Raw genomic sequence first — 26,641 nt, forward strand, 5'->3', positions numbered from 1 at the left:
AATTTGATCAATTGCATAAGATAAAAATCCACAGAAGAAATTTGTATTCCTTAAAAAATAAACCTAAACCGTTAATGCTAATGTTTTTCTTAGGAAAAAAGAGGAAATAGGAAAAACCAACATATTTTATTAGTTATGACTGTTGTTATGTACAATTTAGTTTCTGTTACCATGGAGCTGCCATCACCATTTACGTCCAGCTTGGTGTTATCACAGGAAACAAGTCTGACAGACGAGTGAATCCCACCGTCTCTCTACTGTCACACTAACTAGTCACAACCTGAAAATTTAAAATGAAGGCCCAGACTTATAGGGATCACATGTAAGCAAAAAACGTAAAAATACAAACATGACAGGAAACATGTCGAAGAAACCTCTGAATTTTAAAGACAAAAATTACACTTTTAGTCATCATCTTTCAATAAATAGAAAGATATTACCCTGCTTCAACCATAAAATGTGCTAATAATCTTAGTTAAGATCACAGAGAAAAATCATTTGACTTAATTACATTGATGTATCGGTTAAGGCACTTAAACAAGAAACATATTCACAAACATAATCATAAGCAAAATCTACCACTTTAAAATAAGACAGCCCTCACAAATAATTCTTTAATTGTGTCATTAATTAGGTTGTTAAAGCTTCATAAATAATAATAATAAGCTATTATAAATGAGACTTCTCATAGACTCATAGAATAATTATTTAGCAAGGCACTTTCCACCTTTATTGTCTGTCATTTTTAAAAATAATACACAATAATTCTCTATTAATTACTTCCTGTTCAATGCACTCATCTACTGCTGGCCACCACAATAAACTTTTTCCCCATCACTTTTTTAAAAATCTTCAGAGCTACTAATAACTTGCAGTGTGTACCAGTAATGGTTATTGCTTTACAAAACTGAATATTTAAATTAAGCCCTTAACATCCCATTTTTTTGTCTCCCAGTCTGTTTCTTCTTTTATTTGTTTCATGTGATTTTCTAATAAAAAATGCTCTCATCAGGATCCATCGATTTGTATTACCAAAAAACTATAAACATTATGCCTTTCATCTTAACTACATTTACTTTAGGACTGATGAAGGGAGAAAAAAATAAAATTGGTCAATAACAAATGAGACTTCCTACTAGAGAATTGTGAGCGGAGGTTGATTAGCTAAAATATTTAGCTAAAATATTTAGCTAATCAAATTGTTAGTAAACACACAAGTCCAAATGCGTTTTTGTTTATCAAGTATTATCTACAGTCAGCCAGATTGTCTAGACTTCCGGCCTTATAGAAAGACAGACTGCTGTCAAAACAGAAAATGTCACAAGGAAAAGAAAAGATAAACAGATGTTAGCAAGTCATGTCGGCTTGATTACATCGGCTGATCATTTGTATTCATAAGCTGATCATAAGCTTGGCGCTCTCCGTCTTTCCCATTCGGTCCACTTGATGACAAAACGACAAAAAACCAGACTGGATAAAGTTAAACGGTTTACTTCAGAAACAAAAACGGTACAAATGTTACTTTTCCACAAAATAATAAAAAGTAAAAAATTTCTGAAGAAATTTAACCGGGGCCTGCCAAAGTGTGCCCGTCGGTTTGGGCCCGGCGTTGTCATGCTAGAAATTAGCATCGATGCTAAAGAACGCTGCAACGTAATCAATAGCATGTGGAGAATCACAGGAACGTTAAGTAAGGTGGACGTGCACCATTCAGTATGATTAAAAATTTTGTCAAGGCTTTTATTTTGGAATTTTTGTTAAACTTCATTTCAAAGGGCCAAACTAATCCCATGTGTAATAGTCATTGGGTTAAATTAGTTATATAATGCTCAAAACACAAGTAGTTGATGTAAAAATATTAAAGGCTTTTATTTTGAAATTTTTGTTAAGCTTCATTTCAAAGCGCCAATCTAATCCTATGTGTATCAGTGCTTTGGATAAAAAAGTCACATAATGCCCAAAAGAGCAAATACCTGATCTAAAATTTGTCAAGGCTTTTAATTTGAAATTTTCAGTATGCTTCATTTGAAAGGGCCAAACTAATACCATGTATAACAGTCATTGGATAAAATCAGTTATATAATGCTCAAAAGAGCAATGTCATGTAAAAATTGTCAAGGCTTTTATTTTTAAATTTTTGTTAAGCTTCATTTCGAAGCGCCAATCTAATCCTATGTGTATCAGTGCTTTGGATAAAAAAGTCACATAATGCCCAAAAGAGCAAATACCTGATCTAAAAACTTGTCAAGGCTTTTAATTTGAAATTTTCAGTATGCTTCATTTCAAAGGGCAACCTAATCCCATGTATAACAGTCATTGGATAAAATCAGTTATATAATGCTCAAAAGAGCAATAATCTCATGTAAAAATTGTCAAGGCTTTTATTTTGAATTTTTTTGTTGAGCTTCATTTCAAAGGTCCAAACTAATCCCATGTATAACAGTCATTGGGTTAAATCAGTTATATAATGGTCAACAGAGCAATTACCTGATTTAAAAATATTCAAGGCTTTTATTTTTGAAATTATTATTATGCCTCATTTTAAAGTTCCGAACTAATCCCATGTGTAACAGTTACTGAGTTAAATCAGTTATATACAGCCCATAGCAGCAAGTAGTTCTAAAGGCCAGTTCAGTCAACCTCTGTTTCAACTGAGTGTTCCACTATAGTTATAACTACAGTGATGCGTATTTGTAGTCCTAACCAGCAGCCAATAGCCTCTTGAGTTCCGTTGCTATGGTAAATAATCGTCTCAGCAAAGTGTGAACTGTTAGTGAGAGAGGCTGGGGCAGACAAATCTCTGTTTGAGCCAGCCAGTTTTACCCAAAAAAAGCATTGGAAACAACTCCTTTCCATTCGGGAACCGTAATACATATTCGAAAAGCGTTTGAAGCGTATGAGAGGGCTATGTGTCTTCTGCGATAGTCCCGAGATTCATATCTCTACCTTACTCAGAGCAATAACAGTGATGAGAGAAAGAAATGTTTTGCACAGATCTGAAATTCTAGTCAAATACATGGGAGAGAGCCTGAGACAGCCTCAGAAAATCCTTTCACATTACTTTGCTCTGAGGCACCGTGAAAGAAAACCGTACGGTCTAGATAAATTTCAAAAACATTTTACTGGAGCAGACATGCGTATCAATGTCAGGACCGATTTTGATACCAATCGTGCGATATTTGTGGGCGTGAGGGCGATTTCAAAATTATTTTGGGGTGAAAAATTCTCTTCATTTCTCACTCTAGCAGAGGGGCAATCAGTCAGAGACACTCTAATTTTAGGAAAAATGAAAAACTTTGAGTCACTTAGAGATAAATTGTGGACAAACCGTAATTGGTATCGACGAGCCGTCTTCACTTTCGAAGAGATCACGGACATATCTACAAAATTAAATTTGAATGGCATTTCTACGTGAATTCGTGACGACACAGAAAATCCTCAAAAATAGGGTATTTGAAGGATTTTTCCCATTGACTTATAATGGGGGTTTTTTCGTAGTTTTTTGCGAATTATGTCGCCATGTTAACCCCGAATCCCACCAAAAGTAATAGCTCCAATGGCGTGAATTTTCTGCATGTTTTGATACCTCATTTGTAGGTGTGCACACAGCGGTATGAGCCGCATTAACGGTTACGGATGAAAAATAAAGAATTGGGAGAATAGCAATAGGTTCCTGCCATTGCTTTGCATGGCAGGCCCCAATAAGAGAGTCTAAAGAGAGAGGTCAACAAACTATGTGGCTCCACTCCAACTGCCCAACTATTGTTCCCTAGCCACACCCTAAAATTTAACTGCAATTAGATATACAAATTTAAAAGAAGGCTTTAGTATAATCCAATGTAACAAATTTGTATGCATTGGAGATTTAACTAGTAATCATTTTTATCCAAATAAACAAATTATCATAAGAAATATAAATTTAATTTATCCTAAAGGTCTGAATGAACAAAACTGAATTTAGGCTTCTACACACTGGTTACAGGATGAATTGCTACCTCTGAACCACAGTGGCCTCAAAGTATTCATAAACTCCCCTGCCCCCCTCCACCGTCTTCATCCCCCACAGATAAAAATTTACTATCCAACCATAAATATGTTCCAGTAGATCATCTTGTTCCAAGTAATCTCTTAAGACCAGAAAACATTTCACCTTCTGATTCAGCCAGAGCTTTCTGTCTGAGATGTTTCTCCAAGCAGAAGACAGGAATGGGATCTTTGTACACATCAAATTTGTTGGCAAATAGGTGGTGGTTCTCCAGCAGCCATTTTACATCCCCAGCTCCGTATACACAAATTGTCCGTATGTGGCTGCCCTCACACGGAGGATACACTGCTGAATGCTGTGATCCCTCATGCGACTCCCATTTCACTAGTCGTGCAATGGCATTCATGTCCGTTTGATCGTACTTAGTGTGGGGTCTCGTCGAGCCAGGCACACCGGGGACTCGTTGAATGGTCGCCCACATGGCCTCATCAGGACTGTAGGTGTCTTTGAACCACTCGATAAGAGCTTGTACTCGAGTGTCGTTCAAAACACTCTGGACGTAACCCCGAGTTACCACGATATAGGCATTTCCTGACTTAATAGGGAAGTTGAAGGGAGGCGGACTCTTCGACTCTCCTGTCGACTGAAAATGCAGAGTAAATAAAAATTAATAAAGTATTGATAATTAGGTCTCAACACAAGCTACAAATGCTTTCCAAATGTACCTTGATTATCCCATTAACAACATGGTGAACTGTTGATACCCTCCCCTTCTTAACTTCAGGCATATCTTCAGACTCCATGCTGTTGCTGCCTTTCAGCGAGCGCAGTATTCTTACCATTTCCAAATTGGTTTTTAGAGGGAAGTCTTGTCCACACAGGTTGATAAAGTATTTCCACTCTGCACTGTATTCATAAAGGTCAGCCATGCAGTTGAGGTCAGCTTGGACACGAGTCCACCCAGCATAGACCACGGTCTCAGCCTTTCTGGCCATGTAGACATTGGGGAAACAGGAAGCGATGCTGCTAATGGCATCTATTACAGAGGGCTGGGATTTTTTGTCCACATGAATACAATAAAAGTTCTGAGGTGCATAGATGGCTCGTAGCAGTCGCTCAAAGTTCTGCACCTAAAATATGACGAAAAAAAAAATTACGTTTTTTTTCTTTCTACAGGAGTGAAACATTGATCTGTGAGGAAATGCATGTTCAGTTTTCTAGCAGTTTTAAACCCTTGAAAGAGAAACATCACAAAATCTCTCAGTCACTTTTTCCAGAACAAGCAAGTGCCTGCTTACATTTTCTTTATTTATTTTAATAACATCACAATATGTGTCTTCTCTGCATTGTTGTGCCATTGACTCAAATACTGTTTCATTTCATGGGATGGGGAAAAATGATAGGAAAGGGATTCGGATGAGGCTCATTTGTCAGATCAAAAGTACCTTCTTAAAATCACAACCTTTAAGCAGGTATTAAATATAGTATTCAGTAAGCTCACATTTTAGAAATAAAAATGTTTGTTTCTTTTGACCTGATGTAATATTTAAATGTTTTGCCTTTATTAGCAATGAGTAGAAAGTCAACAATAACAGAAATGAGAACTTGAAACCATAAACCCACAAGCTTAATCTATGTAAGGTCTATAATATAGATGTATATGTGATATATAATTAAATGTAATGTTAGAATGCACTTACTTTGTGATGAAGAACTATAGAATAAGCCAGAGGAAAGTCTTCTTCTTCTTTGCTAAGGGAAAATGTTATATATTTCCTCTTTGACTTGAATTTCCTGTAACAATGTTGAAAGTCATTATGTGTCACTGAAATGATTGATTTTCTAAAAGAAATAAAAATCTTTGCAGCAATATCCAAAGCCCTTAAACGTTTCACATGTTGTTGCGATGCAACCACAAACCAGCATATTGAGGTTTTATGTAACAGAGCAATACAAAGTGCTGCATAACTGTGAAGTAGAAGGAAAATGTTTTCTCATTTATTTCCTCAGAAATGACGTTTATGCGTAGATGGCTCATAGGAGTGGCTCAGTTACCAATGAATAAAACCCAATACAATCACTTGTCTTCAGAAGTTATTTTATTAGCAAACAGAGTTTGTCTATGTGTCATTTTTTGCTCATCTATAAATTAATCTGTCCTTTAATGGTCTTAGGGGATTTGAATACAAGTGTATTCATAATCTCAATTCTACTCAATGTTTTTCTGTCATAAAATCGCAACAAAATGTGAAAAAGTCCTGGGTTATGAATAGTTCTGCGAGGCTCTGTAGTTTAAAGCAACACACCCACAGTCTTTGGTTTCATTAATGTAATACTCATCAGGGATCTGAATATTTTTCTGGAACTCTTTTGCGATGGTTAATAGTTTGGCTTCCTGCAGCGCCTCTGTGTTTCCCTCCTGGATTGCTGAGCAGTTGCACACCCCCTCTGGGCCGAAGTCATAATCCCTGTACTCCAACCAGCGATTACTGTGGATTAGGTGAGTAGACAAGGGTGACTCCAGCTGAAGGGCCAGGAACAGCATCCACAGTGATCCCAGTGCAAAGGTGAGTTTCAGTAACAGCTGGTGCCAGCTTTGTTTGCAGAATGGCATGGTTTCAAGACGGCCTCAGGATAGTGAGTTCTATAAAGAAGCCAGCAGTCATTTGCACAAGATTTTATAGTTCCTTCCAGTCAGAGATTAATTTTTATATGCATTTGAATGTATCATCTTTTTGAGAATGTTGAGTAAAACTTTTGTCCTTTACCAAGAACGAGGGGGATTTTCCACAGTGTTTGAAACAGTTGCAGAGTTGAATATAGATTTGTAAATCCCTGTTCCTGGAAATAAAAATCATTGTTTAGACTCGTGCGTAATGTTGACATATACTAAAATGTAGACATTTCCTTTATTTGAGTGCTGAGCTTTAGAGAGACCAAAAAGGAGAAAGAGAACAAGAGTGAGATGTGGTTTCACAAGGAGAGAAGTTTACAGTCATAAGTTCTCTCATGTTATTGATGCACAAGTTAGAACATTTTCACAAAAAAGCCAAATAATTGCATTGATAGCTCTAGTGTAATGTACACAGATTATTCACTGTTCTCTCTGATTGCTTCATTTTTAAACAATACAATATTGATTAAAGTTTCACAAGTCACAAACATGGTTTTAAATATTCTGCTATTAGAGCAGAATAAATCAGTCCAGGTTTGAAGAGTCTAAGTGTTGTAGTTTTTAAACTAGAGTCGATTAAAGATGCCAAAACTAGTGAAAAAAGGAATCGCCCTTTAGCCATTTCCAGACTCGGAAGCTAGAATTGGAAACCAACTTTCAGCTCAGAGGTCAGCTATCCTCCTCCTCACCACAATGGCAGCGTTCCTCCCACCATGCATTTTCTTGAAGTCTCAGAAAAATCACAATCAGGCTATAAAACAATAGCTCAGCTCTCTCTTCTTCTTTTGTCTCAGAAAAACAACTCGCGTTAGGTCGCGGAATAATGTAGCACAAGCACGTGGCGCCTGGATGCGGGGCGCTACAGCCCCCCACCGCCAGGAGGCGGCACCTGCTACAGAGCCGAGCCGAGCCGGGCTGCTGATGTAGAGCGATGGAAAAGGGGCAAAACTTACTCCATAAATTACAAAATGACTGAAAAGTTTTTTTTTTAGTATTTCCATCATCAACTGAAAGACATATGTCAAAAAAGACCTTCCAATTTCATAACTGTGAGGGCGTCCACCCCCAGTCCGTCCCCCCTTTTCCCGTGTTCCCACCAACTTGCAACAGATAGTTGCACCCTTGGATGCGGGCACAGAAAGAAAAAAAGCTGTAGGAAATTTTGATGGGGATTTTCCCTGTCAGGCCAAAGTTGGTGGGCACTTGTCCACACAGTCCTTCAGAAAGTTACGCCCATGATGGTTGTTACTATTGGCTTCAGTGTTGGGTAGGACCTTGTTACACTTAGTTATATTTATTTGAGAAAGGTTTTATGGGGGGAAATGCTTTTAGGAGTAGTTTTATTACTAAATATTATGAAATATCGCTTCTTTTACTTGCGTAAAATTTCTGAATACTCCACCACTTTGAGTAATATTAAATAAAAAACAAGCTTGTCTTAACCAGAACATTTACTAACAAACGGTTTTATTAGAGTTTCATAAGTTTTATATTGAAAGAAATGTATTTGGAAAATATTTTGTCTGCTTTTGTTACTTTTGTATTATTTTTTTATCACATTATTTTATTGTTACTTGGGACATTTTTATAAAAAGCTATCATTAGTTTTGTAATTATGTAATTTATGTGTATTATTGTTATTTCCTTCTTTATTAACGAACCAGAGTCACGTCGATGTAGCACACTTCCATCTCACTCACGGTGCAACTAAAGATACGCAAAGATGCTGCTAAGCACACCGGGAAATATTTGCCACTCGCGTCTTTTTCTTCTTTCAGTTTTTTTAAGAGCTAACCCAAAAACTCTAGTTTATTCAACTCTTGGAGGTCTGGCAAAATTAACAAAAAGTTAAAAGTTTACCTTTCACAAACTCACACGTTTAGATTCAAGATCTAAAACTCGCTAAATCTACTTGACTTAAAGAGAAGATAGGCTCACATAACACTCACATAAACACTGACTTGAATGAATCTAATAACCCTCTTGATGCAATGCTTCAGGATTATGAGGATGTTTTTCAAGGATTAGGTGCTGTACCCTGCACATACAAGATTCAGCTGAGAGAGGGCGCTCAACCTGTTGTGCATGCTACACGTCGCATTCCAGCACCACTGCGAGAGGAGTTGAAAAATGAGTTGGACAGAATGACCAGGTTGGGAGTCATTCAGAAAGTGGAAGAGCCCACCGATTGGGTTAATTCCATAGTGATTACCAAGAAGAAGAATGGAGAATTGAGAATATGCATGGATCCAAAAGATCTAAATGAGAACATCAGGAGAGAACATTATCAAATACCCACTCGAGAGGAAATAATCAGTGAGATGGCTGGAGCAAGATATTTCACCAAGTTGGATGCAGCACAAGGGTTCTGGCAAGTAAAGCTGGATGAAAGCAGTACCAAGTATTGTACCTTTAACACACCTTTTGGAAGATACTGTTTTCTAAGACTTCCTTTTGGAATAAAATCGGCACCAGAAATATTCCACAGAGCGATGGAGCGGATCATAGAAGGCTTGGAAGGAGTGAGAGTCTACATTGATGACATCATTATCTGGGGATCAACAGCTCAAGAACACAATGACAGATTGAGACGCGTCATGGAGAGCATACAGAAAAATGGACTGAAGCTCAATAAAAATAAATGTGAGTTTGGCGTCAAAGAAATTATGTTTCTCGGAGACAAACTATCTGCCCAAGGTGTTCAACCAGATGAAGATAAAATAAAGGCTATCTTGAAAATGCCACCGCCTGTCGACAAAACGGGTGTCCTACGCATCATGGGGATGATTAATTTTATAGGAAAATTCATTCCCAATTTGAGTGCAAAGATGACAAACATTCGCAGACTCCTGTACAACGATACTCAATTCCAGTGGACAGAAGTTCATGAACAAGAGTGGAAGGAATTAAAAAAATATCTGACTACGGAACCGGTGCTCATCTTCTACGATCTAACTAAAAAAATAAAACTATCTACAGATGCCTCAAAAGATGGTCTTGGAGCAGTTCTTCTTCAGGCTGAGAATGAACAATGGAAGCCAGTGGCTTATGCGTCCAGAGCCATGACCAAAGCTGAATGCAGATATGCTCAAATAGAAAAAGAATGCTTGGGGCTGGCTTATGGACTAGAACGGTTTCATAACTATGTGTATGGCCTGCCATCTTTTGTCACCGACCCTTGGTTGCCATCATAAAAAACATCTAAACGAGATGTCACCAAGGATTCAGAGACTTATGATGAAGATGCAGAGGTATGAATTTACATTGATCTACACTCCAGGGAAACATCTGATTCTTGCTGATGCTCTGTCTAGAGCCCCTACAGACATTAGTGTGAGTTCAACTGAAGAGGATATTAAGTGTCATGTGAATTTGGTGTCCACTGTGTTGCCTGTGTCAGATGGAAAGCTACAGCAAATAGTTGAGGCAACAGCTAAAGACACAGAGTTGCACTTAGTCATACAGAATATGGATGAAGGATGGCCAATAGGCTCATGTTCACAGTTTTTCAATGTTAAAGCTGATTTAAGTGTTGTGAATGGACTATTACTGAAAAACAACAGGATTGTAATTCCACAAGAGTTACGACAGGACATTCTACAGCGGATTCATGAGGGTCATCTATGCATTGAAAAATGTAAAAGAAGAGCTAGGGATTCAGTTTTCTGGCCTGGACTAAATAAGGACATTGAGGTGCTAATAAGCAAATGTGAAACATGTCAGACATTTAGAAACAAACAGAGCAAAGAACCTATGATAATAACTGACATTCCTACATCACCATGGCTGAAAGTGGGAATGGATTTGTTTCATTTTAAGGGTAAAGACTATTTAGTGATCATTGATTACTATTCAAATTATCCAGAGATGGCTCTATTAGCTAATATGTCATCAAATTGTGTCATAACACATGCTAAATCAATCTTTGCAAGGCATGGCATTCCACATATTGTGGTGAGTGACAATGGACCATGTTTTAGTAACAGAGAATGGCAAAAGTTTACAGAACAGTATGCTTTTAAGCATGTAACATCAAGTCCACATTATGCACAGTCGAATGGAAAAGCGGAGAAAGGTGTTCATATTCTTAAGCAACTTCTGAAGAAAGCTGCAGATAGTAACTCTGATCCGTATTTAGCTTTATTAAGCTACAGATCATCGCCATTGCAATGTGGGTTTTCACCTGCTGAACTTTTGATGAATCGGAAGATTCGTACAACTCTGCCAAGTTATGACAGTAATGAACAAGGTGCAAAGAAATCGTCAAAGTTGGAGTACAGGTTACGAAAGCAGAAAGTAAAACAAAAGTCATATTATGACAGATCAGCTAAGATTCTACCCACATTGTCATACAAGGACCCAGTAAGGATTCAGGATGATGAGGGATGGAATACTAAGGCAACTATTCTGCAGGAAGTAGCTCCACATTCATTTGAAGTGAAAACTGAAGATGGACAAGTTTTGAGACGAAATCGTTGCAGTTTGTTGAAAATTCCATTAGAGCCTGTTGATGAGTCGAATGAAGAATCTAAGGACTCTCAGATTATTCCTATAACTGAAACACATTGCAACATGGACAGTATTAGGGATGATCCACCTGTGTTAAGAAGATCTACCAGAGTGGTGAAAAAACCTGACAGACTGAACTTGTAAAAAAAAAAAAAAAAAAAGGGGAAAAGTTGAAATGTCTCAGTTGAAATGTCTGTATTTTGTAATTCAGTGTTTTATCTGTCTCATACAATGTATGTTATTCTTTGAACTTTCTTTTGTAACATTCTTACTTTAAAGAAAGGAGGATGTGATGATTGAATGAATTATACTTATGCCCACTAGGTGGCGATCATGAGTTCATGTGAATGCATAAATGTAAAGAATAGAACAACAGAGTGAGAGAGTCTTGGGTGACACACCTGTAAGAAACCTGTGTGAGCAGACGCATGATAAGAGACTTTAATAAAAGTGTCTGAGCAATACAAGACGCCTGGTCATTATCAAACACGAATATAACAACAACTAAATGCGACTCAAATGTTTTACAGTGTAGTAAATCCATCACCAAGTGAAAAATACGTCACAAATTACCTTCCAATTGAATAACTGGGGTTGCCTTTGAGCCGCACCCAAAGAGATGCTTCTCGCCTTCTAAGTTGCTGTTGTGTATGACACACTAGGTCAAATAAACATAATGATCAAGTGTAACTGGGTCTATATTAATAGTTGTATATTTTCACAAAATGTTTTCTTTAATGTATTTGTCCTCTTATACTTGACTGTCCTTGTGTTCATCTGCTATAAGGGGGTTGGTCCTCCAACTCCACCTTACTTTCTTCTTCTTTTGTTCAGGGTCCTCCAGGAGTATTATAAATATTAAGTTATTAATTTCCTCTTCCCTTTTGCATTTTCATTTGAGTTGCTATTACTCAAATGTAACATTTATAACATTTGATGCATGCTAACACTATTATTCTGTATAGATCAGGTTGGAGAACTGGAGCACATGCTACATGCTAATGCTAATATCTCCCAATTGACAGATTAAATAAACGGAGACCGCCTCCAAACCCAGACTTGGTGTTTTGTGGTTTGTCCGATCACCTCATAACACACACAACGCAGAAGTCCACCGGTCACACAAGCACATAACTGGAAGTAGCACATGGCAACGTTTTTTTGTTGAACCAGAAAATATCTCTCCTCTTCACAGGTTCCTCACCTCTCTTGTGCACAACAAGAGCGCCACCAAGGGCGAATTGTTATTTTTCATTTACCTTCAGATTTTACAACCAAACAGCCTCCAACACGTAGGTACGGAAGAGGATAAGGGCCACCGAAAAAAAAGAGAATTCTGAGATTAATCTCAGTATTCTGACTTTAATCTTAGAATTCTGACTTTAATCTTGGAATTCTGACTTTAATCTTAGAATTCTGACTTTAATCTCAGTATTCTGACTTTAATCTTAGAATTCTGACTTTAATCTTGGAATTCTGACTTTAATCTTAGAATTCTGACTTTAATCTTAGAATTCTGACTTTAATCTCAGAATTCTGACTTTAAACTCAGAATTCTGACTTTAATCTTAGAATTCTGACTTTAATCTTAGTATTCTGACTTTAAACTCAGAATTCTGACTTTAAACTCAGAATTCTGACTTTAATCTCAGAATTCTGACTTTAAACTCAGAATTCTGACTTTAATCTTACAACAATACACCAATGTGGAAAACTCGCAACGAGACAGCTACATGTCCTACAAAGTAATTTGTACATCTCAGCAAGACTCACGTTGTTTGAGCTCTTTCGACCGAAATGGAAACAATAACAGCGACCAACTTCAATAAATTATTCTTTTTTTTTTTTAACTATCATTTCCCACAGTACCTAAACGCACCATGACACTCCTGTCGTCACGCGGTCAATGACATCACGCAAACCGTAAGTGACGCAGAGGGTTCAAAACACGTTATAAACGTAACCGGCTTTTTCTGAGCTTCATCTTCACCACACCAAGTTGCAGCCGTCCAGAAAGAACTACTGTCATCCCCCGGGTTGCTATAGAAACAGTTGTCTTTAATTTGTCCATGGTTTCACTCTCTTCAGGATCTGTTAGTGGCTGATGAAGGTAGTTAGCACCGCTAGCATAGCTGGTGAACTTTCATCATCATCTCTGCTCAGTGACTGAGGTTCAACTTTAACCAGCTTGCGGGAGGCACCTCGGTAGGAAAAGCTGACTCAGACTCGGGCGCTGGAGCTTAACTTCAAAATAAATGTACATAAATATATTGTTTTCTCATAGCAGTGTGCTAGCCGTTAAAACCGTTCCAGTTGGAACAGCCAGGCTCACTTCCTTGTGCCGTGTTCGAGGTCATTCTGTAGCCCCATCTAAAGCAGCTGTTTCCGGGATACAAAACATGAAGAGCCTCCCGTACTTCTGCCGAGGAGAGGTCGTTCAAGGATTTGGAAGAGGAAGCAAAGAACTCGGAATTCCCACGGGTGAGGCAAGAAACGGGCACCAAACTATGAGGTTACCAGTTAGATAATATGATACATAACTGTCTACGTAAATAACGTAAAGTCTATGGTAACAGATTCTTTACTGATTCTCGGAATTATGCAGAGGCTGGAACGTAACGTAACAAGTCCAGCTAAGTGGTTTGGTACGTCACCGGATCAGCAATTTATGCTTTACGTGAGCGTTATTCGCAACAATCATTATGAATTTGTACGTAAACGGAGCTAATCTTTTTACGTAGGTATGTGAGTTGCGTAACGGAACTTGACTGATGCTAAGAGCGCAGCTGTTGACTCAGTATGTCCGTGTGATTCTGTCCACAATGTGAAGTCGTGTTTTATGTAACCTGACATAAATAGAGGAATTGAGCAGCCGGACACAGATCAATACAGGAGAAATAAAGAAATGTATATGGAGATCCTCGGGTTGGTAGCAAAGGCACTTTTCTTCTTATAACTTTTACTTTATCCATTTTATCTGTTGGAGCTATTTATTCTTTATTTCTTTATGCATTTGAATTTTGTTAGTTTATTTTTACATTTCTAGTTTTTGTATTATTTGCAGGTTAATAATTGTCAATTCTATTTATCTTTTGTTTTTATTATTTGTTCTTATTTATTTGTTTTCTAAAGACAGGAAGTGAGGTGGATCAATCCACTTTCTATAAGTGTAGGGGCCTGGTAAAGACAAGCAGGCATTTGGGTTTGGGCAGAAGTAGACAGGAGCAACAAAGGAAAGTTTGAACTTTTCAGTGTTTTGCTGAAAAGGAAAATAAAAGCAACCAAGATAATCAACAAGTTTGGACATTAAACTTCTTGTGCCTGCGTGAAGAATCTGGACCCCAGTACCTCATAGTGGCGGATGGAACTTTTTATTGGATGTTTGGTTTGACAAACAATCGCCACTACATTATCCATCGTGTCCATTTTTATCAGGAGTGAATAATGCCAGCGAACCAAACAAGTGTGCATTGTTTCAAAACATGATTCAGAATTTAACAATAGTCACCAAATAATATGGCCATACAAAATACTTGCAGCTAAAATGTGTTAAATATCAAATGTAAAAATTAATTAACATTACAGAGGTAGTACTCTTGAATACATCGTTAATTGAAGAAACTAAAAAATCATCCCTTTTATGTGTAAGTATATTCAGTAACATAACGTGTGAATGTTTTTATTGTTAAATAATAAGCCAGTTCAGATTTTGTGAAAAGTAATTTTCCAAACTTTCTCCAACAGAGATGAACTTTTTGGTTTCACAAACGAAGCAGGTTTAATCTACCAAAATAAACCTTTTTAAAAGAGTCTAATTAGATAGTCTTCTGTTTTTGAAACACTTCAGATAACCTAGTTAATAGAACTTGGATGTAATTACACAACAAAATGATTCAAATTCAGATGTGCTGTGTGACATGCCTATTTATTTGTTTTATCTGGTGCTGCATTGTCAAGGTCAGAATAAATCCTCTAAAGTAAATAAATCTAAGCAGAGTCTAAGCAGAGTTGCAAATATTGTCTTTTTTGATCAGCTTTAGTTTTATCATATAAAAAGGGGGGGAAAAAACATGATATAATAAATCAGTTGTTCCCTTCTAAAAATAACCAATTCAGTCACTTACAACTTAGAGCAGGGGTGGGCAACTCCAGGCCTCGAGGGCCGGACTCCTGCAACTTTTAGATGCATCTCCACTTCAACACACCTGAGTCAAATAATGAGGTCATTAGCAGGACTCTGGAGAACCTGACTGCACTTGGGAGGTGATTCAGCTGCTGGATTCAAGTGTGTTGGACCAGGGAGACTTGCAAGAGTTGCAGGACACCGGCCCTCGAGGACCAGGATTGCCCACCCCTGACTTAGAGCATTTATCGTCTTGCTTACCTCTGCCTCTTTCTTTACTTTTGCCTGGTTTTTTGGTTTTTATTCCTCTTTTCTCCTTCTGTCTCTTATGTTGGGATTTACAGCCAACTTCCCGGATTCGGTGGTGGACAATCTTCCAGCAGACATCAGCACAGGAATCTATTATGGCTGGGCATGTATCGGGAATGGTGACGTTCACAAAATGGTGATGAGCATCGGCTGGAACCCGTATTACAAAAACACAAAGAAGTCCATGGTAAGGGCAAGTTGGGTGGCTTTCATTTCAGTCATAAAACTCATCCTCACTTTAAACCTGTTTGGTTGGCTGATGGTATTTGTAATCTCTTCCGTTGACACCTTTAATCGTCCCTGGGTGACAAGATCTGAAAAGTTATCTGAACAGAAACTAAAGCCCTGTGCTATGCATTTGACCTAACATGGCTTCAGGAAATAAAGTTACTCAAGTTTTTGCATTGAATTGGACAGATATGTGTTCACGGCATCACACACCTGCTTGTATCAGGGTCGTTTTGCTCTGCTAAAAGGAAAACTCCAGATGGAATTGTGATTAATTGAGCATTTCAATACATTTTGGCAAATTATCTGCTTTTGAAATTCATGTACATGTGTTTGGGGTTCTAGGAGACGCACATCATTCACAAATTCAAAGAAGACTTTTATGGACAGACTCTGAGTGTCGTTCTGGTGAGCTACATCCGCTCAGAGAAGAGCTTTCCCTCACTCGGTATGCTGTCATCTGTGTTTTTCGAAACTGGAATATGAAAGTCATATTCATGCATTTGTACTTTAGTGAAAGAAACAAATCAAAGTGCCAGCAACACAGTTTCTTCCCTTTTCTTGTGCTATTTATCTCCTGACGCACAAACTGCCTTTTTGTCCTTGCTGACAGAGGATCTCATAGCGGCCATCAACAGTGACATCGAGGAGGCCAAGGTTCAGCTGGAGCTCCCGGAGCACAGCCAACTGAAAGAAGACAACTTCTTCACCAGCACGACCAACTCGTCTCCGGTCTCTTCCTCGTCCGCTGCATCCACGTCTCAGAGCATCATCAATGGTCACTGATGGCTGGCAGAGAGGGCAGCGCTTTGTGCCCTGAGTACGTTTCTGTTTACATGTACAGCCTTATTATAAAATCTGTCAGTTGTCACATAAACAGTCAACCTCTGTGTCTTTTCACGTGGTTCTGTGTTAAAACGCTATTTTCTGGCATCAGTTGTTAAACTGCACACAGCCTGAACTGTATATATTCTTGCAATATTATCTGGACCTTCTGTATATTTTGAATCTTTTAGTAGAGAGGACAAATAAAAGTCACTGATCAGATGTTTTTTTTTTTTTAAATTAAATGAACCATAAACGTAAAAAAAAGATAACTCATTATCTTCATATACCTAAGTCAGCATTGCAGCATCATTGTCCATAAAAGATAATATTGCGTAGTTCATCACCATCAAAACTATAATTAAGTTGCAACTTATGTAACCTTCATGATGAGTTTTACTATTTCATGCTGCCAACACCGTCTGCTGCAGTGTTTCTGTTGGAGAAACACTGCAGAAACTGTTTCTATCTGTCTGAAATCCTACATTTAACCAGATTTGGTCGAAGCAGAATACACAAAGACGTTTTAAGAAGTTATACCACATACCACTGCAGGATTTGAATTTGTTGATGCTTGATATCAAGGTCTTGGTTTTATCAGCCAAGGTGATGAACGATTTGGGGAAAAACACTAAGCTTGAATGACTAAGCATTTTTTTCCCCCTTTTTATTAGTTATAGTCAAGCATTTTTGAATGATTAGACTAAAAAATGTTATGTATTTAATGTGTATATACAGCAAAAGCCTTACAAGTTTATGAACATGATTTATTTTTATATAATCGTATGTGAAAGTTGGAAACAGACAAACTATTGCCCTTTAAAAAATATTCAGTTTTTGTGAATGTGTTAAAAGCCCTTGAAGGAGTATTTTCTTTTTACTGTTTTTTTTAAATTTGAGATAACAGGAAACTGTGGATGTGAAGTTTTTACATTCTCTGTAAAGCCTGTTGTAATTGCTGGAAACCTGCATCTGTAATTTTGTAGGTCTATTTAATTCATTAAAGCCTTTCTGAGGCCTGAAATTATTATCCTGTGTCATAAATGTTGTCGTCTTGCATTATAAAATATGATGTACTAACCAAAGGCACTTGGTTTCTTTTAATTATTGCTTTTAAATTAATTTTGTTTTAATCAGAGTCCAATATTTAATTAAAGTTATCTAAAGTGTCTTGACATTTATCTCAGAAATTGAGAAAGAAACACGTTTATCATCTCATCTGTTGCAGCAATTTTCTGGAGTTCCCACAAGAAGTAGGGTTAGTAAGACAGATTGAAAGGCTCAAAAACATAATGCAATAGATTACTTGTTTCCTTCTAAAAAAAATTTTGCAAATTCAGCCACTTACAACCTATAAAATTTATCTTCTTGCTTACTTTTGCCTGTTTCTTTGGTTTTTATTCCTCTTTTCTCCTTCTGTCTCTTATGTTGGGATTTACAGCCAACTTCCTGGATTCGGTGGTGGACAATCTTCCAGCAGACATCAGCACAGGAATCTATTATGGCTGGGTGTTTACCAAATGGTGATGAGTATCTGCTGTAACCCGTACTACAAAAAGACAAAGAAGTACATGGTTAGTTGAAGTTGGGTGGCTTTTATTTCAGTCATAAAATTCATCCTCACTTTAATCATGTTTGGTTTTGCCAGCCAATCGAACAGGTTTAGTGTCTTTTACAACCGAACCACAGCTTTTAGAAACCGGTTTCTTCAGTTGAAACTATTAATGTTCCCTTGGGTACAAGATGTACTCATAGTTTAGGGACGTCGCATTTCTCACAGTAAACAAGAACAAATCAAAAACCCTGAGCTGCACAGTTGACCTGGAACATGGCTCCAGGTTATTTTTCTATGTCTGAATTGAGTTGGGCAGATACAGTATGTGTTTGTACCATCACACATGGAGATCAAAGAAACATGAAAACTATTTAATTTGACTTCTGAAAATGATTTCTTATTTTAAAGATGAAATATAAATGTTATTTTTGATCTGTCTGTCTATTCTTTCTATCTATCTATCTATCTATCTATCTATCTGTCTGTCTGTCTGTCTGTCTGTCTGTCTGTCTATTGTATTATATTTATTTATCTTTGTGGCATATATTCTGTGAGGCTAATAAAGAACAATCTTCGTCATCAGGCTGGTTCTAACTTGCCTGCCTGATGAAGAAGAACAAGCTGATTAATGTGATGAATGACTTTTGGAAAAAAACACAAAGTTTGAATGACCAAGCATTGTTTCCTTTTTATTAGTTATAGTCAAACAGTTGTTGATGATTAGACTGTATCTGGTGTGTGCTTAAAGCAAAAGCCTTATGTTTATGAACATACATTTCTTTTACATAATCGTATTTCAATCTGGAGAGACTCAGACGGAGATAAGAAGACAATTAGAAGAGTTTATTGACAAACAGAATTTAAAGTCTTTGGCGCTCGGGCCCCGGCTGAGGATAACGGTTATCGCAGCGTTAGCGATAGGCTTCAGATGAGCATCCCCGATGCTGTTAGGAACGTCATCCCCCAGGGCCCGGCACTGGTGGTGGAGGTTGAAGGAGGGTGCGGGCCTCAGGACCGGGCGAATGGAGGAGAAGGGGTGGTGGTGGGTTGAGCTCGGCTGGAGAGCGAAGGACGCCATGAATGAAGGTCCTTATCAGCTGGGACTTGGTCGATGATTGGACGTAACGTGGCTTGGTCCAGCGTTGATAGGTCGACGATTGTGGGCAGGTCGCTTCAATTAACGGTCCCGGTGGGGATGAAAGAGTCTTCCAGTTTGAATTTGCGCCTAGGCTTCATATCAAAGTTGTACAACAGATATACTATTTCCCATTTAGAAATATTTCAGTTTTCTTTTTACTGTGTTCTTCTTACTTCAGAAAATATGACAGATTAAGCAAAAGCGCATGATTGCTTTTTATTATTGTTTTTATATTGTTTTAATCGCGGTTGAACATTTGATTTAATTAATGTAATTTATTCAATTTATTTAATTTATGTCTATCATATCATCTGTTGTAGCAATTTTCTTGAGTTCCTGCAAGAAGTAGGGCTACTGAATCAGACTGAAAGGCTCAATCCTTTCTGTTTCTGTTTTAATTTCCCGTCATGCTGTCATTAATTGCTAGTGGTGACTGGCATGTCTTAAAATGCAACTAAATAATAGGGGAGTGACGTATGAAAAGAAAAACTGTAACTGTGGGGAAAAAAAATCTTCCAGCTACAGCTTTAGTTATTTGTCAGTCAGTTTACGTTGTAGCCTAAACAAACCAGGGAAAAGGTTTAAATAGCCTTTAAAAGATCCAAACATCTCAGGGTCACATGCCAGACTGCACCTCAGAGGGAATTTTACTTTAAATTTTTAGTCACAGCTAAATAAAAGCTGAGCTGCATTGTTACAGCTAAAAGCAGATGGAGCTGCTTGCTATCACACTTGATTTTCAGAACTTTGACTTTAGTCCGACTTCCCTGCTCACAGAGCCAGTAGCCCAACAGCTTTCTACTGGGGCAGCTGGTTTCTCTGCTTATAGTAGAGAAACCATATCAACCAGATCACATATACTTAATCTTTGATACAACCTTCATCCTTTCTTTCTCTCCCCATCTCCTGTCTTATTACTGAATATTTAAATATATGTAAAATATAAGACCGAGGAAAAAAAAACAACTTTATTCACCCACAACAAAATACATTTCTTTACTGAGCTCTGGACTTAACTTTTCTTAAAACATCCAACCAAACAAGAAGTCTCTGTAATCTTCTAAGCATTTATTCATAACTTAAAACAGTTTACATGCAGTTTGACCCTGCAGGGAGGTTGTCTGGTATCTCAAATGATATTCACAAAGACATTTAAGAAGCTACATCTGACTGACAAAGCTACTTATGACTTATTGACACACACTTGTATAACACACCTTGATCTAGCTTAATGTGGTGCAGTTTCTTATATTCTTCTTGAATATGTTTCCTGATTTACTGTGTGTAAAACTACCAAGCAATCTGAGTCCTGAGCTGGAAAATAACACTGCATGTTAGCAGAAAATGTTGTGAACAGTGAGGATTAGTGGTTAACTTCAAGTTGAAGTTTTAATATAGTTAATGGGACTTTTGAACATTTATTTGTGCACCGCCTGATAAATAACCGTGTAAATGTCACAGCAGCGAGGAGAACCCTACTGAGGCAACACTGTGTCAGCTTTGTATCTTACAAAGAAGAACCAGGGCATCACACGATGCTTCCTTACAGCTGAGACTAACATTGAAAAAAAAAATCCACATTAATTTGAGAAGCAATAAATCTATATATTCTATATATATTCCTTTATTGATCAGGTAAACCCCGTTGAGATCTAGATCTCATTTTCAAGAGGGACCTGGGCAAAAAATTTGCAATACATAACAACATAACAATCTAATGAAAACAGGGATACTTGTACAAAAACTAACCCCAAAAGTAAAAACATAGGGCTGGACATGGGTCAGAATGACTGAATATTTATAATTTTGTGGGGGAACCAGCAGCAGGCTGGTGACTACAAAAAGCCTAAGACTCCTGGGCAACTTGCTGAGACACATTTACTCACATTAGTTGCAGTGTATGTTTATATTGGACCCTGAATGGATAAGGTTAAGGTTAAGGTAATTTTATTTATATAGCAGATTTTCAGCAACAAGGCAATAGAAAGTGCTTTACAGGAATTAAAAGGAAATACAAACAAAATAACAAACCAAAGGAAAGAGCAAAAGAAGAAAAATAATCTATTGTTGATCTAAAGCATGTAACTAGATATTCCTATGTAGGGTTGGTAGATAAGTATAAGTAAGTATAATCTGGTCTAATTCCTTTTCTGGTTTGGAAGAATAGGAGTCTAAAACGTAGTTGCTAAGGTAGTTTTTTCTGGATTGTAAGTTTGTTCTAATCCCTGTTCTGGGTTGCTAGATAAGTCTTAGTAAGTATTTTTTTGGACTTCCTATGTATGCTCTAAATCTGTAAAAGTAATGAGTAGTCCACAGTTTCTAAGTAATAATAAAAACTAAATGTTCCTGTTCTGGAAGATTTATTTCTGGATTCTAAATTCCTTCTAATTTCTTTTCTGGGTTGCAATAATAGGAGTATCTCTGCATAAAAATCTAAAAATTAATCTAATATTGGTCTAAATAGTGAGTACTCCACAGTTTCTAACAAAATAAAATAAAAAGAGGAAATGACACATTAGGGCACATGGCAACATTCAGACAAAACAAAGACATGAGTGAAGGCGGTGACATCACAGGGCCATGAAACCACGTTGCTCAGCCTCTCAGCAAAGTCCGATAAGATGTTGTTATCAAGGAATGATGTCCTTGGGAGCGCTCATCTCCACAGCTGCATGGATAACAGGAGGGGATGAGATGGGAAGGAGCATTATGTTTACATATCTTCAAAGAGATTGGAAATGTGCAGCCCTTCCAAGGCAACACAGGAAAAGCCAATTCAGATACAGAATGTCTTAGGTTGGGTAGATTATAAATTTCAATCTTCCCTAAAGTCTCTCCGATACATCTCAGTTCCCAATTATCCAAATTAGTTTGGTCGTTCCTCTGAGCCGAAACTAGCAACTTCTGCAAGATTGATTCCATTCCGTAGTGAGTTTTAGAGTCCTCAGCTGGGCTGCGAGTCTCAGCAAGACTCGCATCCAACTTGTGTCTCTGTCCACACCAACAGTCTGAGTGTTCGCTAGTTCGGCCAAGTCCATCACAAATTTGTCGATAAGCCAGGTATCCGCAAGCTCCAACAGTAGAAATCCTGTTATCATGAATAAATCCATGGTGTATCCCGCTGGGTGTGTCCAAGAGGGCTCTCCTGTGCCCAGTCTTCTCGTCGAGAAAATTTGATCAATTGCATAAGATAAAAATCCACAGAAGAAATTTGTATTCCTTAAAAAATAAACCTAAACCGTTAATGCTAATGTTTTTCTTAGGAAAAAAGAGGAAATAGGAAAAAACCAACATATTTTATTAGTTATGACTGTTGTTATGTACAATTTAGTTTCTGTTACCATGGAGCTGCCATCACCATTTACGTCCAGCTTGGTGTTATCACAGGAAACAAGTCTGACAGACGAGTGAATCCCACCGTCTCTCTACTGTCACACTAACTAGTCACAACCTGAAAATTTAAAATGAAGGCCCAGACTTATAGGGATCACATGTAAGCAAAAAACGTAAAAATACAAACATGACAGGAAACATGTCGAAGAAACCTCTGAATTTAAAGACAAAAATTACACTTTAGTCATCATCTTTCAATAAATAGAAAGATATTACCCTGCTTCAACCATAAAATGTGCTAATAATCTTAGTTAAGATCACAGAGAAAAATCATTTGACTTAATTACATTGATGTATCGGTTAAGGCACTTAAACAAGAAACATATTCACAAACATAATCATAAGCAAAATCTACACTTTAAAATAAGACAGCCCTCACAAATAATTCTTTAATTGTGTCATTAATTAGGTTGTTAAAGCTTCATAAATAATAATAATAAGCTATTATAAATGAGACTTCTCATAGACTCATAGAATAATTATTTAGCAAGGCACTTTCCACCTTTATTGTCTGTCATTTTTAAAAATAATACACAATAATTCTCTATTAATTACTTCCTGTTCAATGCACTCATCTACTGCTGGCCACCACAATAAACTTTTTCCCCATCACTTTTTTAAAATCTTCAGAGCTACTAATAACTTGCAGTGTGTACCAGTAATGGTTATTGCTTTACAAGACTGAATATTTAAAATTAAGCCCTTAACATCCCATTTTTTTGTCTCCCAGTCCTGTTTCTTCTTTTATTTGTTTCATGTGATTTTCTAATAAAAAATGCTCTCATCAGGATCCATCGATTTGTATTACCAAAAAAACTATAAACATTATGCCTTTCATCTTAACTACATTTACTTTAGGACTGATGAAGGGAGAAAAAAATAAAATTGGTCAATAACAAATGAGACTTCCTACTAGAGAATTGTGAGCGGAGGTTGATTAGCTAAAATATTTAGCTAAAATATTTAGCTAATCAAATTGTTAGTAAACACACAAGTCCAAATGCGTTTTGTTTATCAAGTATTATCTACAGTCAGCCAGATTGTCTAGACTTCCGGCCTTATAGAAAGACAGACTGCTGTCAAAACAGAAAATGTCACAAGGAAAAGAAAAGATAAACAGATGTTAGCAAGTCATGTCGGCTTGATTACATCGGCTGATCATTTGTATTCATAAGCTGATCATAAGCTTGGCGCTCTCCGTCTTTCCCATTCGGTCCACTTGATGACAAAACGACAAAAAAACCAGACTGGATAAAGTTAAAACGGTTTACTACTTCAGAAACAAAAACGGTACAAATGTTACTGTTCCACAAAATAATAAAAAGTAAAAAATTTCTGAAGAAATTTAACCGGGGCCTGCCAAAGTGTGCCCGTCGGTTTGGGCCCGGCGTTGTCATGCTAGAAATTAGCATCAATGCTAAAGACGCTGCAACGTAATCAATAGCATGTGGAGAATCACAGGAACGTTAAGTAAGGTGGACGTGCACCATTCAGTATGAGTTAAAAATTTTGTCAAGGCTTTTATTTTGGAATTTTTGTTAAACTTCATTTCAAAGGGCCAAACTAATCCCATGTGTAATAGTCATTGGGTTAAATTAGTTATATAATGCTCAAAACACAAGTAGTTGATGTAAAAATATTAAAGGCTTTTATTTGAAATTTTTGTTAAGCTTCATTCAAAGCGCCAATCTAATCCTATGTGTATCAGTGCTTTGGATAAAAAAGTCACTAATGCCCAAAAGAGCAAATACCTGATCTAAAAATTTGTCAAGGCTTTTAATTTGAAATTTTCAGTATGCTTCATTTGAAAGGGCCAAACTAATACCATGTATAACAGTCATTGATAAAATCAGTTATATAATGCTCAAAAGAGCAATGTCATGTAAAAAGTGTCAAGGCTTTTATTTTTAAATTTTTGTTAAGCTTCATTTCGAAGCGCCAATCTAATCCTATGTGTATCATGCTTTGGATATAAAAAAGTCACATAATGCCCAAAAGAGCAAATACCTGATCTAAAAACTTGTCAAGGCTTTTAATTTGAAATTTTCAGTATGCTTCATTTCAAAGGGCAACCTAATCCCATGTATAACAGTCATTGGATAAAATCAGTTATATAATGCTCAAAAGAGCAATAATCTCATGTAAAAATTGTCAAGGCTTTTATTTTGAATTTTTTTGTTGAGCTTCATTTCAAAGGTCCAAACTAATCCCATGTATAACAGTCATTGGGTTAAATCAGTTATATAATGGTCAACAGAGCAATTACCTGATTTAAAAATATTCAAGGCTTTTATTTTTGAAATTATTATTATGCCTCATTTTAAAGTTCCGAACTAATCCCATGTGTAACAGTTACTGAGTTAAATCAGTTATATACAGCCCATAGCAGCAAGTAGTTCTAAAGGCCAGTTCAGTCAACCTCTGTTTCAACTGAGTGTTCCACTATAGTTATAACTACAGTGATGCGTATTTGTAGTCCTAACCAGCAGCCAATAGCCTCTTGAGTTCCGTTGCTATGGTAAATAATCGTCTCAGCAAAGTGTGAACTGTTAGTGAGAGAGGCTGGGGCAGACAAATCTCTGTTTGAGCCAGCCAGTTTTACCCAAAAAAAGCATTGGAAACAACTCCTTTCCATTCGGGAACCGTAATACATATTCGAAAAGCGTTTGAAGCGTATGAGAGGGCTATGTGTCTTCTGCGATAGTCCCGAGATTCATATCTCTACCTTACTCAGAGCAATAACAGTGATGAGAGAAAGAAATGTTTTGCACAGATCTGAAATTCTAGTCAAATACATGGGAGAGAGCCTGAGACAGCCTCAGAAAATCCTTTCACATTACTTTGCTCTGAGGCACCGTGAAAGAAAACCGTACGGTCTAGATAAATTTCAAAAACATTTTACTGGAGCAGACATGCGTATCAATGTCAGGACCGATTTTGATACCAATCGTGCGATATTTGTGGGCGTGAGGGCGATTTCAAAATTATTTTGGGGTGAAAAATTCTCTTCATTTCTCACTCTAGCAGAGGGGCAATCAGTCAGAGACACTCTAATTTTAGGAAAAATGAAAAACTTTGAGTCACTTAGAGATAAATTGTGGACAAACCGTAATTGGTATCGACGAGCCGTCTTCACTTTCGAAGAGATCACGGACATATCTACAAAATTAAATTTGAATGGCATTTCTACGTGAATTCGTGACGACACAGAAAATCCTCAAAAATAGGGTATTTGAAGGATTTTTCCCATTGACTTATAATGGGGGTTTTTTCGTAGTTTTTTGCGAATTATGTCGCCATGTTAACCCCGAATCCCACCAAAAGTAATAGCTCCAATGGCGTGAATTTTCTGCATGTTTTGATACCTCATTTGTAGGTGTGCACACAGCGGTATGAGCCGCATTAACGGTTACGGATGAAAAATAAAGAATTGGGAGAATAGCAATAGGTTCCTGCCATTGCTTTGCATGGCAGGCCCCAATAAGAGAGTCTAAAGAGAGAGGTCAACAAACTATGTGGCTCCACTCCAACTGCCCAACTATTGTTCCCTAGCCACACCCTAAAATTTAACTGCAATTAGAGATACAAATTTAAAAGAAGGCTTTAGTATAATCCAATGTAACAAATTTGTATGCATTGGAGATTTAACTAGTAATCATTTTTATCCAAATAAACAAATTATCATAAGAAATATAAATTTAATTTATCCTAAAGGTCTGAATGAACAAAACTGAATTTAGGCTTCTACACACTGGTTACAGGATGAATTGCTACCTCTGAACCACAGTGGCCTCAAAGTATTCATAAACTCCCCTGCCCCCCTCCACCGTCTTCATCCCCCACAGATAAAAATTTACTATCCAACCATAAATATGTTCCAGTAGATCATCTTGTTCCAAGTA

General features: G+C 37.2%; 1 protein-coding gene and 1 pseudogene across 3 annotated transcripts; one reads left to right on the forward strand and one right to left on the reverse strand.

The window, feature by feature from the left end:
* Positions 1–3,741: 3,741 nt before the first annotated feature.
* On the reverse strand, positions 3,742–6,651 carry LOC114154552 (beta-1,3-galactosyl-O-glycosyl-glycoprotein beta-1,6-N-acetylglucosaminyltransferase-like; annotated as a pseudogene).
* A 6,431-nt stretch (positions 6,652–13,082) lies between these two features.
* On the forward strand, positions 13,083–17,680 carry LOC114154551 (riboflavin kinase-like). 3 transcript variants are annotated; one of them, XM_028033742.1, is made up of 5 exons: positions 13,083–13,373; positions 13,453–13,649; positions 15,636–15,787; positions 16,174–16,276; positions 16,442–17,680. In XM_028033742.1, exons 2-5 carry the CDS (start codon positions 13,568–13,570, stop codon positions 16,612–16,614), a joined length of 510 nt encoding a protein of 169 aa, XP_027889543.1. In that variant the 5' UTR covers positions 13,083–13,373; positions 13,453–13,567; the 3' UTR covers positions 16,615–17,680. The 3 variants fall into 3 exon arrangements, with proteins under 3 accessions (XP_027889543.1, XP_027889544.1, XP_027889542.1); XM_028033743.1 differs by having other exon boundaries at positions 13,456–13,649; XM_028033741.1 differs by having other exon boundaries at positions 13,083–13,649.
* Positions 17,681–26,641: the final 8,961 nt, after the last annotated feature.

The sequence above is a fragment of the Xiphophorus couchianus genome, chromosome 12 (genome assembly GCF_001444195.1).
Source record: "Xiphophorus couchianus chromosome 12, X_couchianus-1.0, whole genome shotgun sequence".
In the NCBI taxonomy this organism is placed as follows: domain Eukaryota; kingdom Metazoa; phylum Chordata; class Actinopteri; order Cyprinodontiformes; family Poeciliidae; genus Xiphophorus; species Xiphophorus couchianus.

Bases quoted from the DNA above. Each gene is read 5' to 3' on its own strand.
- LOC114154551 (XM_028033741.1), top strand. From the start codon at position 13,424: ATGTACATAAATATATTGTTTTCTCATAGCAGTGTGCTAGCCGTTAAA. The intron at 13,650-15,635 runs GTGAGGCAAGAA...TGGGATTTACAG, and splicing joins AGAACTCGGAATTCCCACGG to CCAACTTCCCGGATTCGGTG. The intron at 16,277-16,441 runs GTATGCTGTCAT...CCTTGCTGACAG, and splicing joins GAAGAGCTTTCCCTCACTCG to AGGATCTCATAGCGGCCATC.